The following is a 12,588-nucleotide window of genomic DNA, read 5'->3' as shown; positions in this document are numbered from 1 at the left end:
TTTTATCTTGTCTGTGGTCTCCGACGGAACCAGCGACTATTCACCAGCCTCATATAGCAGATGAGATCTTATCGGGACCAAATTACGATCACACGAAAGATCAATAATAGGACATTGCTTTTGCCTTATTTTGTTAATGTCCTTATGCGAAAAGTGAAGGTTGGATTGCTACACGAGTGCTTGTATACGGCTCATCTCATACGTTTTGGTGATATAAAGGAGGAGGTTCTAGCTACCATCATTTATCATGGCGGTGCGATCGAATCTGGGAGATCTGTCGTCGATAGTGGTCCCGCTGCGAGAACTATGGTCCAACAGCTCGGGATGAAATTTCATGGGAAATGATAGCGAATGCTAGGCTTGTGGAAGGGACCGGAAAACATTAATTCTCGAGCAAATTTAACTCTCCCTTTTGAAAGCTTACATTCAATACAATTGGGTTAAGGTTAGATAATGCTACATAGGTGTAAATCGATGAAACATGCTTAAAGTAGAAATTAAAATATAACAAAGAATAAGACGTGATGGAGATATTACTTAGTATCGTAACTTGAAAAATGCTGGTCATTCAGCTCATTCTTATTCATTTTATTTTGGTTGGACATGATTCGATGAAAGCTAATAGACTTACATAACATTCAATCATGTTAATAAAGACCAGTTTAAATCATATTGTTGAAGGAAAAAGTAACATATTGTTGATTTTAATGACATTATTAGACTTTTGGTGCTTATTATTTTGTCATAATTATTACATAATGTTATCGGAAAATAATAATTTAATTTCAACTTATTAATCACTGACGTTTATTTCATATTATTATATAAGTACATTAATATTCAAGTATGCAGCATCATGCGTTTTCACTTAGTCCAATGAATTGGTTTCGCCAATGTATGTATCTCTCAAAATTATTCGGTTGACATTTTCCTGGATCGATTTGCATAAAGTTTGTATTTTATCACTATAATGCATTACTCACGTTTTAAATTTAGGGCTTCGTGGTTTAGGGACCATTAAATCGGCTTGTGAATGTCAATTTAAGTAACAATTTTATCTGGTAGAGTCTTAAGAAATTGCATTTATTTATTGAAGATTAAAAATACCCAGGGAAAATAATTCACGCCGCCAAAAGGGTATAATGAATTTAATTTGTTATTGAGATACAAACTTTGACGTTTCAAATGTCAAGAGCAAGATGAAGATTACAATATGAAGTAAGTACGGAGATGTTACTGTAATTTCGTAGTCATCATCTCACTTTAACAAAGGGAAACAATTTGTAGAGCAATTTTCACCTTCAAGAAAATTGGCGCGGCAATTGGCAATGCCCACAAAGTAATCCGAACTGGATTGGAATGATTACAGACACACATATTGTACGCAATCCCACAGCTACAGGTTAACCAGACCCCATCAGCCTAATTCAATATGAAGGGCAAATGTCGGTTGTATTTCATAAATAAATATGTAGCAAATTGAATTACTCGCCGTTGCCACGTAACGAGTTTCACACGTACGCGGTAATTTTATTAAAACAATCTCTGTGAAGGTTACTCGTTGTATACCTACGATAAACTATAATTTCTTAATAAAAATATATGTTATCCTTATCCATTTCCAGTATCTTAACGTAGTAAAAAAAAGAAAAAATTGGAATAACAACCTTTCTTACCTTCGGTATGTCTGCTGGTCCGTATCCATTTTCTCTGGGCGGCAGTTTGGGGGGCTTGTCCCCTCTCCTCTGCCCCCTCTCCATCTGCATGAGTAGCTGCTCCCTGGTGGCGGCGACCACGCCGTGGCCGTTGCCGTGCCCGTAGCCCGAGCTGCCGCTGGACCCTGACCCGTTGGCGTTGGAGCTGGCGATGCTGTACGGGTCCTCGTCAGGGATCGGGATGCGCGGCCTGTTCTTGATGTCCATCGGTCTTTGAACTGTTGGCGAAGGGAGAATATTAATTGCCAATTAGGTAGCAGATAAGATTGAGTCGTGTTCACATAAAAGCACGACAACGTCAATGTTCCAAATCCAATGTGAAGAGCAGAAACGGCTGGTTTCTCAATATATGTAATGGTAGCTAGGGCAAATCATTTTGCTGTTACAGTCGGTCCCAGAAAATTGTCTAATAAGAACTTTGGAGCGAACAACAATTGGTAACGTTTAGCGACGGTTGCACAACCGCATGAGCTCGCGTCGTGAGCCTCAGATCGGGTCCCAATCACTCCTCTTCACGACTCGAGCAACCTACGGTTATTAGCCATGCGACGCTAAAGGTTGAGGGTTTCATTATAGCACCACTAGGTCATTGTCTATGGTAACATCTTTGGGCTGCGCTAATCGGCAAAACAAACAGAGATGACACGAATGGCGGCGGTGATGAGGAATTTATCAGACTTCAAGGTAAGAACGATGGTAAAAGTTAGTTATAATATGATACCGATACCATATTTCATTTGAATCAAAAATTATATTCTTGTAACATCTTTCTATTCACAATTAACTTTGAAGACTAACAAATCAAAAATAAAAACATAAATTCCTAAACATAGTATACGACTAGATTGACAGGGACTCAGTTGTATCAAAAATAGTAGCATCGATCAAATATCGACAGGTCACGATATGAACATCCTAAATGTTGGTTTACACTCGACAGGAACATCAAATTAAACGGAATGATCGAGTAGAAATAATCTTAAGTGACCTCGACAACGATAACCAATTAGAAAGTGGTGTTCTAATCAGCCCTTTGATCAAACATTTGTCGAAACCACGGGGAATTACAGTAGTCGTATCTAATGTATTAAGATAATTGGAACCCAAATTATTGGTGTGTAATTTGGAGAATTCAACGATTTGGGTCAACTATAGATAATGGATTTAGCTCAGGAAATAAGTTTTAATACTGTAATTATTTCAGATATAAGTGGCTAATGGGTAGGTTGTTTATTTTAATAGGAATTTACATTGATTTTTAAAGAATTGAGAACCATTTTTCGGAATTTAAGTAATAACAAGTATACCAGGACTTGTGGTGCATTGTCTTGGAGACGTCTAAAGAAACAAACGATGTCGCCACGGGGGCAGAATTTAGATTAGTCCAAGTTACTTCTAGAATACTAATCATCAATAGAAGATAAAAATATTGTTTCCACGCACATATTCAGTATGTATTGGTGAAGCTAAGACGTTTCCTACGAATGTCAACATAAAGTAAGTTTACTTATAAAAGTACTTATAAAATTAAATGAAATATATTTTGTCTAAATCTCTGTTTATTCCAGAGATGTTTAGAATTATTAATATTTTTAAGATTTAACCACACTACTCTTTCATCGCATTATAATGAAAATTGTGAAATAAAATTACACTGTAACATTCTACCGATACCATCTATCTACGCCTGCCAGCAGGAACCGAATCCTTTTGACAAAGACAAACTAATTTTGCATAACAGTACTCACGAATCATGTCATAATGTTCGATCGGTGATCGTTCAAAAGTGAATTCTTGCTGAAAGATACGAGCGACCGGTGCCATTTGAATCATTGATCTAGTTATGTACCCAGCCAGTCACGACGTGTTTGACCTCCGTGATGAAATCGAAATTGATCTGCGGAACCACCGCGTATGAACAAAGATACCGACGGAACTGTAAAGAGATGTTATTGATGCGTTCAACTGCTACAAAATTTTGAAGATCATATCACGCGTGAAGCAATATGTTTAAAACTTAGGCGGTACATCAATAGTGTTAAGGTCAGACGTTTAATCATTAATCAGTATAGCTATTCTAATAAAACACATAAATTTTCATGTTACAAATAATTGCGATCTTGTCACTAATTTGCACGATCGTGCTATTAATCATCACTAAAATAGGAATTAAAATTAACGTTCGTTGACTCCCAACGCTTGTTTGAAGTGATACGATCCGCGTAAAGGACTGGTACCCACGGGTAGGTGTCACGACTTATACAGAAAATATTAGCTTCTTTATCCGAGAGATTTATTTGAGTTGTTTCGCCGATAAGTGGCGGGTTCACCGCGGAACCGCGGGAGGAAATCGAGGGAAGATCTTATCCGGATTGGATCCTGGGATCGCTGCCATCTTGCTGCGGTCAGTTCCTTATGATTCGACCAAAGCTAATGTTGGAATAATGGTTGATGGCTATTTAGTTGGCAATATGGTTGCTTGAGGTGCAATAAAAGTTGAGATCGAAAGAAGATTGCATAGTTGCACAATACTGAGGTGACTACTGAGTGGGCTCTGAATGGTTGATGCGGTTGCGCGGTGTGAGCGGAATCAGTCTAATAACTCAATATAAATTTGAATTTGCACCGCAATGTCGAGGTTTTGCAGAAAATGTGCAATAGATGTCAAGGTTAGTGACGGGCGTGTAACTAGTTGAAGAAAATATTAATTGGATTCTTACAAATATCTATCTACTGATAACCATTTAGGTAACACAGTTAGTTGAAAACAAAAACAAAGCAGCTGCTCTTTATAATGACAAAGTTTCTTAATTTGAATTAATGAAAGATGTGATCAAAAATATCCCAGAAAGTTAACTTGTTGTTTATTTCGCTGACAGATAACCATCTGCCCATAACGTGTAAACTGTAGCATCAAGATGCGTTAAACAGCTGATAGTTATAACCCGGAAGTGCTCTTTCATATAAAAAGGCACAGGCACAAGTTCGCATACCAGCCGACTTGGTCACCTTGCCATATTGAAACCAGTTCAGTTTTGAACGAGTCCACTTCGTATATGAATGTGTATGTGAAATGACGTTGAAATAGTCTCTTTTGTACTTCAGAAAATATTAACCTTATTTTCTTTCTTCCTTTAGTGGGGTCTGGCAAAAACTATGATTATAAATTTATATATGAGTACCTACATATTCATCCATTTTCCATGAATCTGTATTGTGGACAAGTGCATCTCTTATTTATTGTATTTTATATATACTTATAAAGCCATAAAGTCAAGGTTTTCAGCAAACAGTTTTCGTGAGAATGTCATAAGGTCCAAACAAATGAAATGTGTGTTTTATCCAACAATTTGTTTATGATAAGTGTAGAGGCCAGTTCTTCATTGTTGCAATGATAATGCGACTGCGGTCGCATACAAGGTTTTCAAAAGCTATATGCATAAATTGGTGTTTGCGTAGCATCTAAATATTAAAAAAAAAATGTTTTGAAAACTGTAAGTAAATATAAATGCTAATCTGTAAGGTATAAAAAAGGTAAATATCATTTATCATGCTTAATTCAACGGCAATGATACAAAATGTAAAGAAATTTATTTTGTTTATTACAAGTAGCAAAATGACAACTTTTCGTCTACTTTTTGATATTTTGTTGCATCAAGTAGCTCCATGCTGACTGTGAGAAGTACACGAACATTATATTGCTGGAATAGAAACAAATGCTCCCAGATAACACACAACCCTTAAACAAACATCTTTGCAGATACATTCTGACACCATTATCGGGTTCAATAAGTGTAATAACGATATGGGCTTGATAAAAGAAAGTATTTCAACAATATACGATTATGTTCGCAAACCAGCGCTTCATACATTAAAGGGCGAAGTCGAATGCGTAGGAGTGATTAATGTTATTAGGGGTGCAATATTAAAATAGCAATCTTTCTGTGATACAGATTATGCACTTTACAAAGACCTCTCAGTTCGTACACAGAGGGAGACAGAAATATGTACTTAAGGATGAAAAGAAAGAGAGAGAGGTCATTAGGCCAAGAGGATACGCTTAAGATGACTGGACTGGACAATATTAATGTTTTCAGAGTAGCAGTGTGTCTGTGTCGCAGATCTCTGTTAAACTATTTATTGTCTATGACACGTATTGTGTTGCCGGTGTCGGTTAAGATGCGGTTAAGCGATTTTTCTCTGTTTTGTTTGTTTTCTCCGCCATTGTTGTACCCTCGCGGCGTGGGACAGCCGTTTGTTCTTCTGCCACTCCTAATAATGTTACTGCGGTGGCAGATGCAAATTTATTTAGAATGCTTCTGGGCGGAAAAGCTCTTCAATCACTTTCGTTAGAAAAGCAATAATATTAGAAACACAGTTACCTATTCTTGCTAATTTAGATTTTGGATTTGTGAAGACCTAAATTTGCTTTACAAGGGTCTTGATGAAAAAGAGGTATAGTTAGAGGTAAAGGGGTGAATCAACTCGTCATTATCAAAAGACGTTGAACAGTTCCTGAAAATAATCTACTGACCTGAGTCATGCCTATTCAGTTTACCTTTAGTAACATCATAATAATATACCTATTATATACTTAGCTTCTTCGCTCGTCCTACCGTGTGGTTGAGGAAGTGTTTATAATAAAATTACAGCAAACTAATTTGATAAACTAACGAAATAACGAACTCACGCAGTTAAATAGGCGCTCACTGATTAATATAAAACGTTCCGTTTAATTAAGTCCAGACAGATTCACAAAGGAACATTAAGTGTATAAAAACCTCAACAAAAACTAGGTCAATTTATAACGAACACAAAACTTTGGTTTTTGTAAAGCCTAGGTGATGTTATCAATCTTACTTTTTAGTATCACGGAAGAGGAGTTTCATTAATAATAAAGTTATTGTGAGCAAATTTAGGTATAAACAGTATTTAGGCATTATGTATAAACAGGAAGGGTTAGATAAGGAATAACGATTTCAGACCTATAATAATAAATATCGTTCTCCCATTGAGTAGGCATGTCTGCGCCTTCAATCTTATAATCGCGACCATTTTGCTGACGGTAGAAAGTCGTGGTATTGCCCGCCCAAGGCCGCCAGTGACGAAGCCGGACTCGCGACGACGTCTAGTTCCTGATTTACAAGCTGACGTAGATAATGTCAAGAACTGGGGGGTAACTCTATACTGACGAAAAACTAACGAACAAAAGCTGTCGTGGCAACAAAATAGTCGTGGCTCGCGTAGTAACGCTCCAAACCTTAGTTTTTCGTCTTATATGTAGAGTGACCCCCCTCATGTTTGTTTACTTTGTCCAAGTTTTTGACGGATAAATTAATGGCACAATTAGCCGTTAAGCCTTTCCGGGACTGTCTATAAGTAAACACTTAGCCATTGTTTTTGGCTTTTAAGATAATAGGCAGGTAAGAATTCTTTGAATCATTTTCGTCAAATGGGTAATGTCAAGGATACACCATATTTTTTCAATTGTTATTGTTATTGGATATGTCCAAGATCTGTAAGTAGTTAACTTATGATCTTGAACAGTGATGAAGAATATTACACTCACGAGCAATGAAAAAATTCCAGTGAGAAAATCACCAAATTACTCCTATAAAACGGAAAAGAGAAAGCAGAGTGTCATATAGCTACTTATTTTAGCTATTAACATAGTGTCTCTGTAGTAAATAAAGAACAGTTAAACAGTCATAGCTGCTTGCAAAAAACATCGAACAAAAGAAGCGGGCGCAAAACTCACCTGGTGGAAGCTTCGACTTGAGCATGTCCATGGCGACGACGTTGATGATCATGACCCAGATGGGGCACTCGAGTAGCTCAGCATCAGACTTGACGAAGGCGATGGCGCTGAGGCACTGAGTCTCCAGGCGCCGCCGGTCCGGGTACGCGCGCCGCAGCTCCCGGTTCACGTTCGACTGGAACTTCTTCATGTCGAATAGCTGAAACAAATGAACGATGGTAAAACTGGTGAAGAGTGGCTAGACCAATCTGGATAAGTGTGGCATAGGGACTTGGTGTGATATGGAGGAGGCTTATAGCCTGTAGTGGGTAGACATAGGCTGATGAAGAAGATAAGAAACTGTTGAAGAAGTTGAAAGTATATAGAGCGGTAGTTCAGTCGGGTAAGCGTCTGCTTCTGACGCCAAAGATAAGCGTTCGTATCCCGGCGCAGACATGTACCAATGAGTTCTTTGGAGTACAATGTATACCATCGCTCTTACGGTGAAGGAAGCCATCGTGAGGAAAACTGCACATCTAGATTATAGATGTGTACCCTAAGTGCATTGTACTCGTTCAAAAAACGGCGATATGGTTCGCGATCTATCACGTGAGTATAAATGTACAGCGAAAATTTGAATCGCTTGCGAGTCACCTCTGACTACCCCTTTGGGGATTACAGTCGTGAGCATAAGTATGTATGTGAGTTGAAAGTAAAAGAGTTTCCCTTGTTAACCTCATTCAAGGCAAGCAAACCAATCAATACACAGAAGCTGTTTTCGTTTAAAGCAACTGAGCCTTTAATAGTCATCCGGTTGCAACAACCATATTGGTCATCAAACGATTAATCTCATAGATCGACCTGGCGATAAGTACTAAAAGTTTCCGACATCGTAATTGCTACGAAATTCAAGTAACGACCTGCTATTATCCCGAGAAACAAACAGACATTGACGAGTCAATCGGTTTTGGTGATCTTATCGAATCAATGTTTCAAAATGGGTTTAAATTCGATAATGAAAAGACAAACGTTGGTTCAAACAAAGCGGCGCGGGCGCTGCGGGAGCGTGACATTGGAGAATAAAAAATCGCCACGTCAGACCATCGGATGCATCGAGGAGGCTTATGAAGTCATTACACAACAAATGCACTTTCGAGACGTCACTATAGTTGCATCAAACGACGCCGGACATTGGGAAAGTACAATGTTAATAAAAAAAGAGATCGTCGAATATGTACGTTCGTGAGGCCGCGCCGTGCATCCGAACCAGGAATCTTTTTTTCAAACGAAAACCGATTTTGTTAGATGCTATCTTTAATTTGGAACCGTCAATACTTGTCCGTCATCGTGCCAGGAGGTTCTACGAATATGTTTTCATTATGACGGGAATGTGCTGAAACGTTTGTATTACACAAGTACCGGTCTTGCCCAGCTGGGTTTCTTAACTTTCAAACGTTTTATTGAACAAACACACATGCAGTTTTAACTTGATAAAACCATTTTGTTGAATTAAAAGGTGCCTTTTGAAAGATCAACATTGTCTCAGATTTTGGTCACAAGGGAATTCGCACAGAAAAAATCTCAGGAGCCATGTTTCAACACGTCGCATTGTGTTAGGAAATAAGGTACACTTTTAATTCACTGTTTGTCACATACAAATTGATCTCACACCTCTTCTCGTGTTCTAATCTAACTCGTAACCCGCAACAATATATTTTACTTTCGAACGTCATTGCCCACTCCTAAATAGTATGGGAACCGTGAAATACTCATCAGCTAATAGATCACATTGTTTTCACTGTGCTCCAACCATAGACAATAGAGCCCCATTCTCTGTGAATCTCCTCTCATCACCCTCTAGGATATAATAAGGCAGAAACAAATATATGAGGCAATGACCATTCTTTCCGTTACTTCATAGCGAAGCCATCATCCACTTGTATTGTTCTAGGCTGCACGCTACTTACGTAAAACCAGGTAATGGCGTATGAAGCTACTAACGAACCTTTTTGGCTGGTTCTCTAGGAAGTCTATTGTTCTATCAATATTAATAAAAACGACGATCTAACTGATGATTTGGAAGAGTAGAATAATGAAATAGATGAAAATGCTCCGAATGATGAAGTGCTTAATGCATTAGAAGATGCACAGATGTGGGCAGATGCGCATTTAAAGGTGTTCCGTAACGCGTCTTGCTCAACTGCAGACAAATCATTGCCACGGCCAGTTCGTCTGTGGGTCGTGGTCGTGATGCACAAATGACCACTGGGTAAAATGCAACGCGCATTAGTGTAATGCTCTAACTCTGAGGTTTTTTTTCTAATAGGTACTCTACATTTAAGCTCGAGTGTTTTGAAATGTTGAAATATCAAAGAAAACATAGATTCCGTAAAAAAAAATGGATTGTGTTTTAAAAAAAGCACTGTCTGTTTGAGTGTTTCTGTTTCTTGATTGGAAGGTTTCATCATTTTTGAACGCTTACATCTCGGTACTGATTGACTCCGCCTCCCTAAACATCTATTAGCTTCGAATCCATTGCGAGACGGGGAGGGTAAATGAACAACTGAACTTGCAATTTGCCACATTTATTGGTTCGAACTACCGAGGGAAATCAGATTGCAAAATTATGTTTCTGAGGCGTGGGAATACTAATACATTTTATGAATGTTTATTATTTGTATTCAATCGATTGTGCAAGTCGAAGTGTAATCAAATTATTTGAATGACATTTCGTAGCTAAATTGAACCATGTGTGAATGGCACATTGTAGGTACAACAAAAGCTTTTCAGAATGACTAGCTGAATCACCCCATTTCTTACTAAGCCCCAGTTTAACCATACTCTGTTAGATAGAGAGACAAGGGATTATTTGTTAACTTTTAACACATCTGTCAAGATTTTAATATGGAGATGACATATGATTGATGACATTACAATGTAATAGGGTTGTTTATGATCTAACAGAGGTGAAACAAGGCTAATAAATTGAAACGTTACCTTGAATATTTTCTCCTGTTCCAGCGCGTATCCCGGCATTTTCATAACGTCTTGCCCTATCGCCGTCTCCTCGCTGTTAGTTGCGGCTGTACTCTTCACGAAAACGCTACTTTTGGAATAGCGTCTGATGAGTATGTTACCAGCGTCATCCATCTTTATTTTTACACCCTGTAGAAGCAAACAAATTATGTTAACTTATATGAATATTTTACAACGGTATATTTGAGGACATACGTTTGAATAAACAACGAATATGTCAGCATATTAACATTGTCCCAGCGTGCCATGTTTAAATGCCGAGGCCCAAAACGACAAAACTGTACATTCGGATTTACTACTAAAACCGTTAAGACGAACATCGCAGTCGTCCTTATCTTAGAATCAACGTCAAGGTCATTGGCTGGAGGATACAATTTATCATAACTTTAACACGTCTGATTTATGAGATGACAGAACTTCAACAATGGAATCGGACCCAATAGTGTCTGACCTATGACATCAGCGGCCTCACATCGGTCTCACGTTAGTCAAACCGTAGCATGAGTTCCATTGTTTATCATATTTATAATCTGAGAACGAAATATGGTACATACACTGAAAAGGATAATTGTAAACTTACATTTACAAACAACACAGTTATATTTTGTAAACGACGACGCATCAATAAAATGTTATTGATCATGACATTTCAAAGGCATCTCTTCGAAATCAGCAGTACTTAACTCAGTTCAATCTTGACTCATATTTTAAGAACAATAAGAGCAATTACATATCTTATAAAGGATTGACAGGTAACCTTTCATGAGAACAACCTTGTCAATTGGAGATACAACAATACAAATAAAGAAAATCAAATGATATGCCTATCATATTCGCACTCTAATTTGAGAGATACGATATGTTTCAAGTTTGAAATACTTAAACTGATTGCAAAGAGTTCCTTGTTTTAAATGTTTTCTGTTATTTGCAAAAAACAATGACATAATATGTGAACATGTAGTTTTCATTTGTTTATTTTTATGTTATTTAACAGCAACAAAAACTTTGTTTTATCAAAAATAAATGATTCAGTTTATTATTATTATTGTTGGTTTACATACGTTTGGGGTTATTTTAATATTAAGTATATATAATAATTTTTATATATTAAAAAACGGGAAGTGTAGAAATGCTAGTCGCTTGTCGAAACGAGTTTAGTTGCAAGCGTCCGCCATGAATAACTTGAGTTCACTCGACTATCACTAATAGATTCATATGCAAACATTCAGAACTCATTATTTGATCAGTTGATAATATTGGAATACTTAACTTTATCCTAGGAATACAGGCAATTAGTGAACACAAATGTTAAAAGTTATTTAAAACTTAAAATCCAAAACATTGCCATTGCTAAAACCGTAATATCCAAAATGACTTAAGGCCAATGGTTGAAATACCTATTAACCTTTCAGTAATGGGATGGTAATGTTACTGAGTTAGTGTAGATAAATACAGTGGTTTTAATAACCAAAGAATCAGATACGTGTAATTAAGATAAAATGATATTTATATTTGTTGGAATGGAGACCGTATGGCGACTTTACACTCTCGTGGACGAGCGCAAATGCGATGGACCGACGATAAAAAGGAGAACATCTGGTAGCAAATGGATAGAGATAGCTCAATATCGAAATGAGTGGCTCATCCTTGACATCGAAAATGGTTAAGAAGAAGAAGATAACTTACTAGTTGTTATTTTATTATACAAATACAAATGTACATAATAATGATACAGCAACAAATCGATCGTATTATTTAATTGTTCTGTCATGTTTTGCTAATTCAGACAAGTCAAAAGTAAAACAACACGATACAAAAAATATAACTACCTACTTATCATCATAATGTATAATTTGTATATCGGATAGACATAGTAAAATGTGTTTATTTGTTTCAATTCCATTAAATATTTTATTATAAATGAATGAAATCTATCATCATGTCTACCTAAATAGGCATATATTCATAATCTAATTTGATCTCATGTCTTGATGGCACAAAAACGCTATAAATCGACGGTATCTCATTGAGGGGACCATCTCATGAGAACTTTAGCTGTTTATGTACTGTTTCATGGCCATGTGTATGTATATTTTGAGT

The 12,588-nt window shown here is 37.1% G+C and overlaps 1 protein-coding gene across 3 annotated transcripts in view; it reads right to left on the bottom strand.

Annotated features, from left to right (window-relative positions):
- The window catches only part of LOC105391512, a 147,058-nt gene that overhangs the window by 7,505 nt on the left and 126,965 nt on the right, over nt 1-12,588 (bottom strand). For 2 of the 3 annotated variants that reach the window (XR_007268319.1, XM_048633510.1), the window contains exons 6-8: nt 10,450-10,617; nt 7,474-7,672; nt 1,668-1,933 (exon numbers count right to left, since the gene is read on the bottom strand). Coding sequence is in view for 2 of the 3 variants with exons in the window: in XM_048633510.1 (XP_048489467.1) it covers nt 1,668-1,933; nt 7,474-7,672; nt 10,450-10,617 (633 nt within the window). In the remaining variant the exon portion in view is untranslated. The remainder of the gene's footprint in view (nt 1-1,667; nt 1,934-7,473; nt 7,673-10,449; nt 10,618-12,588) is intronic. The other variant, XM_048633511.1, reaches the window with a different exon arrangement.

Source organism: Plutella xylostella, chromosome 5 (genome assembly GCF_932276165.1).
Source record: "Plutella xylostella chromosome 5, ilPluXylo3.1, whole genome shotgun sequence".
Classification (NCBI taxonomy): domain Eukaryota; kingdom Metazoa; phylum Arthropoda; class Insecta; order Lepidoptera; family Plutellidae; genus Plutella; species Plutella xylostella.
Note: the sequence above shows the minus strand (reverse complement) of the source record. Positions and strands in the feature narration are given on the sequence as shown.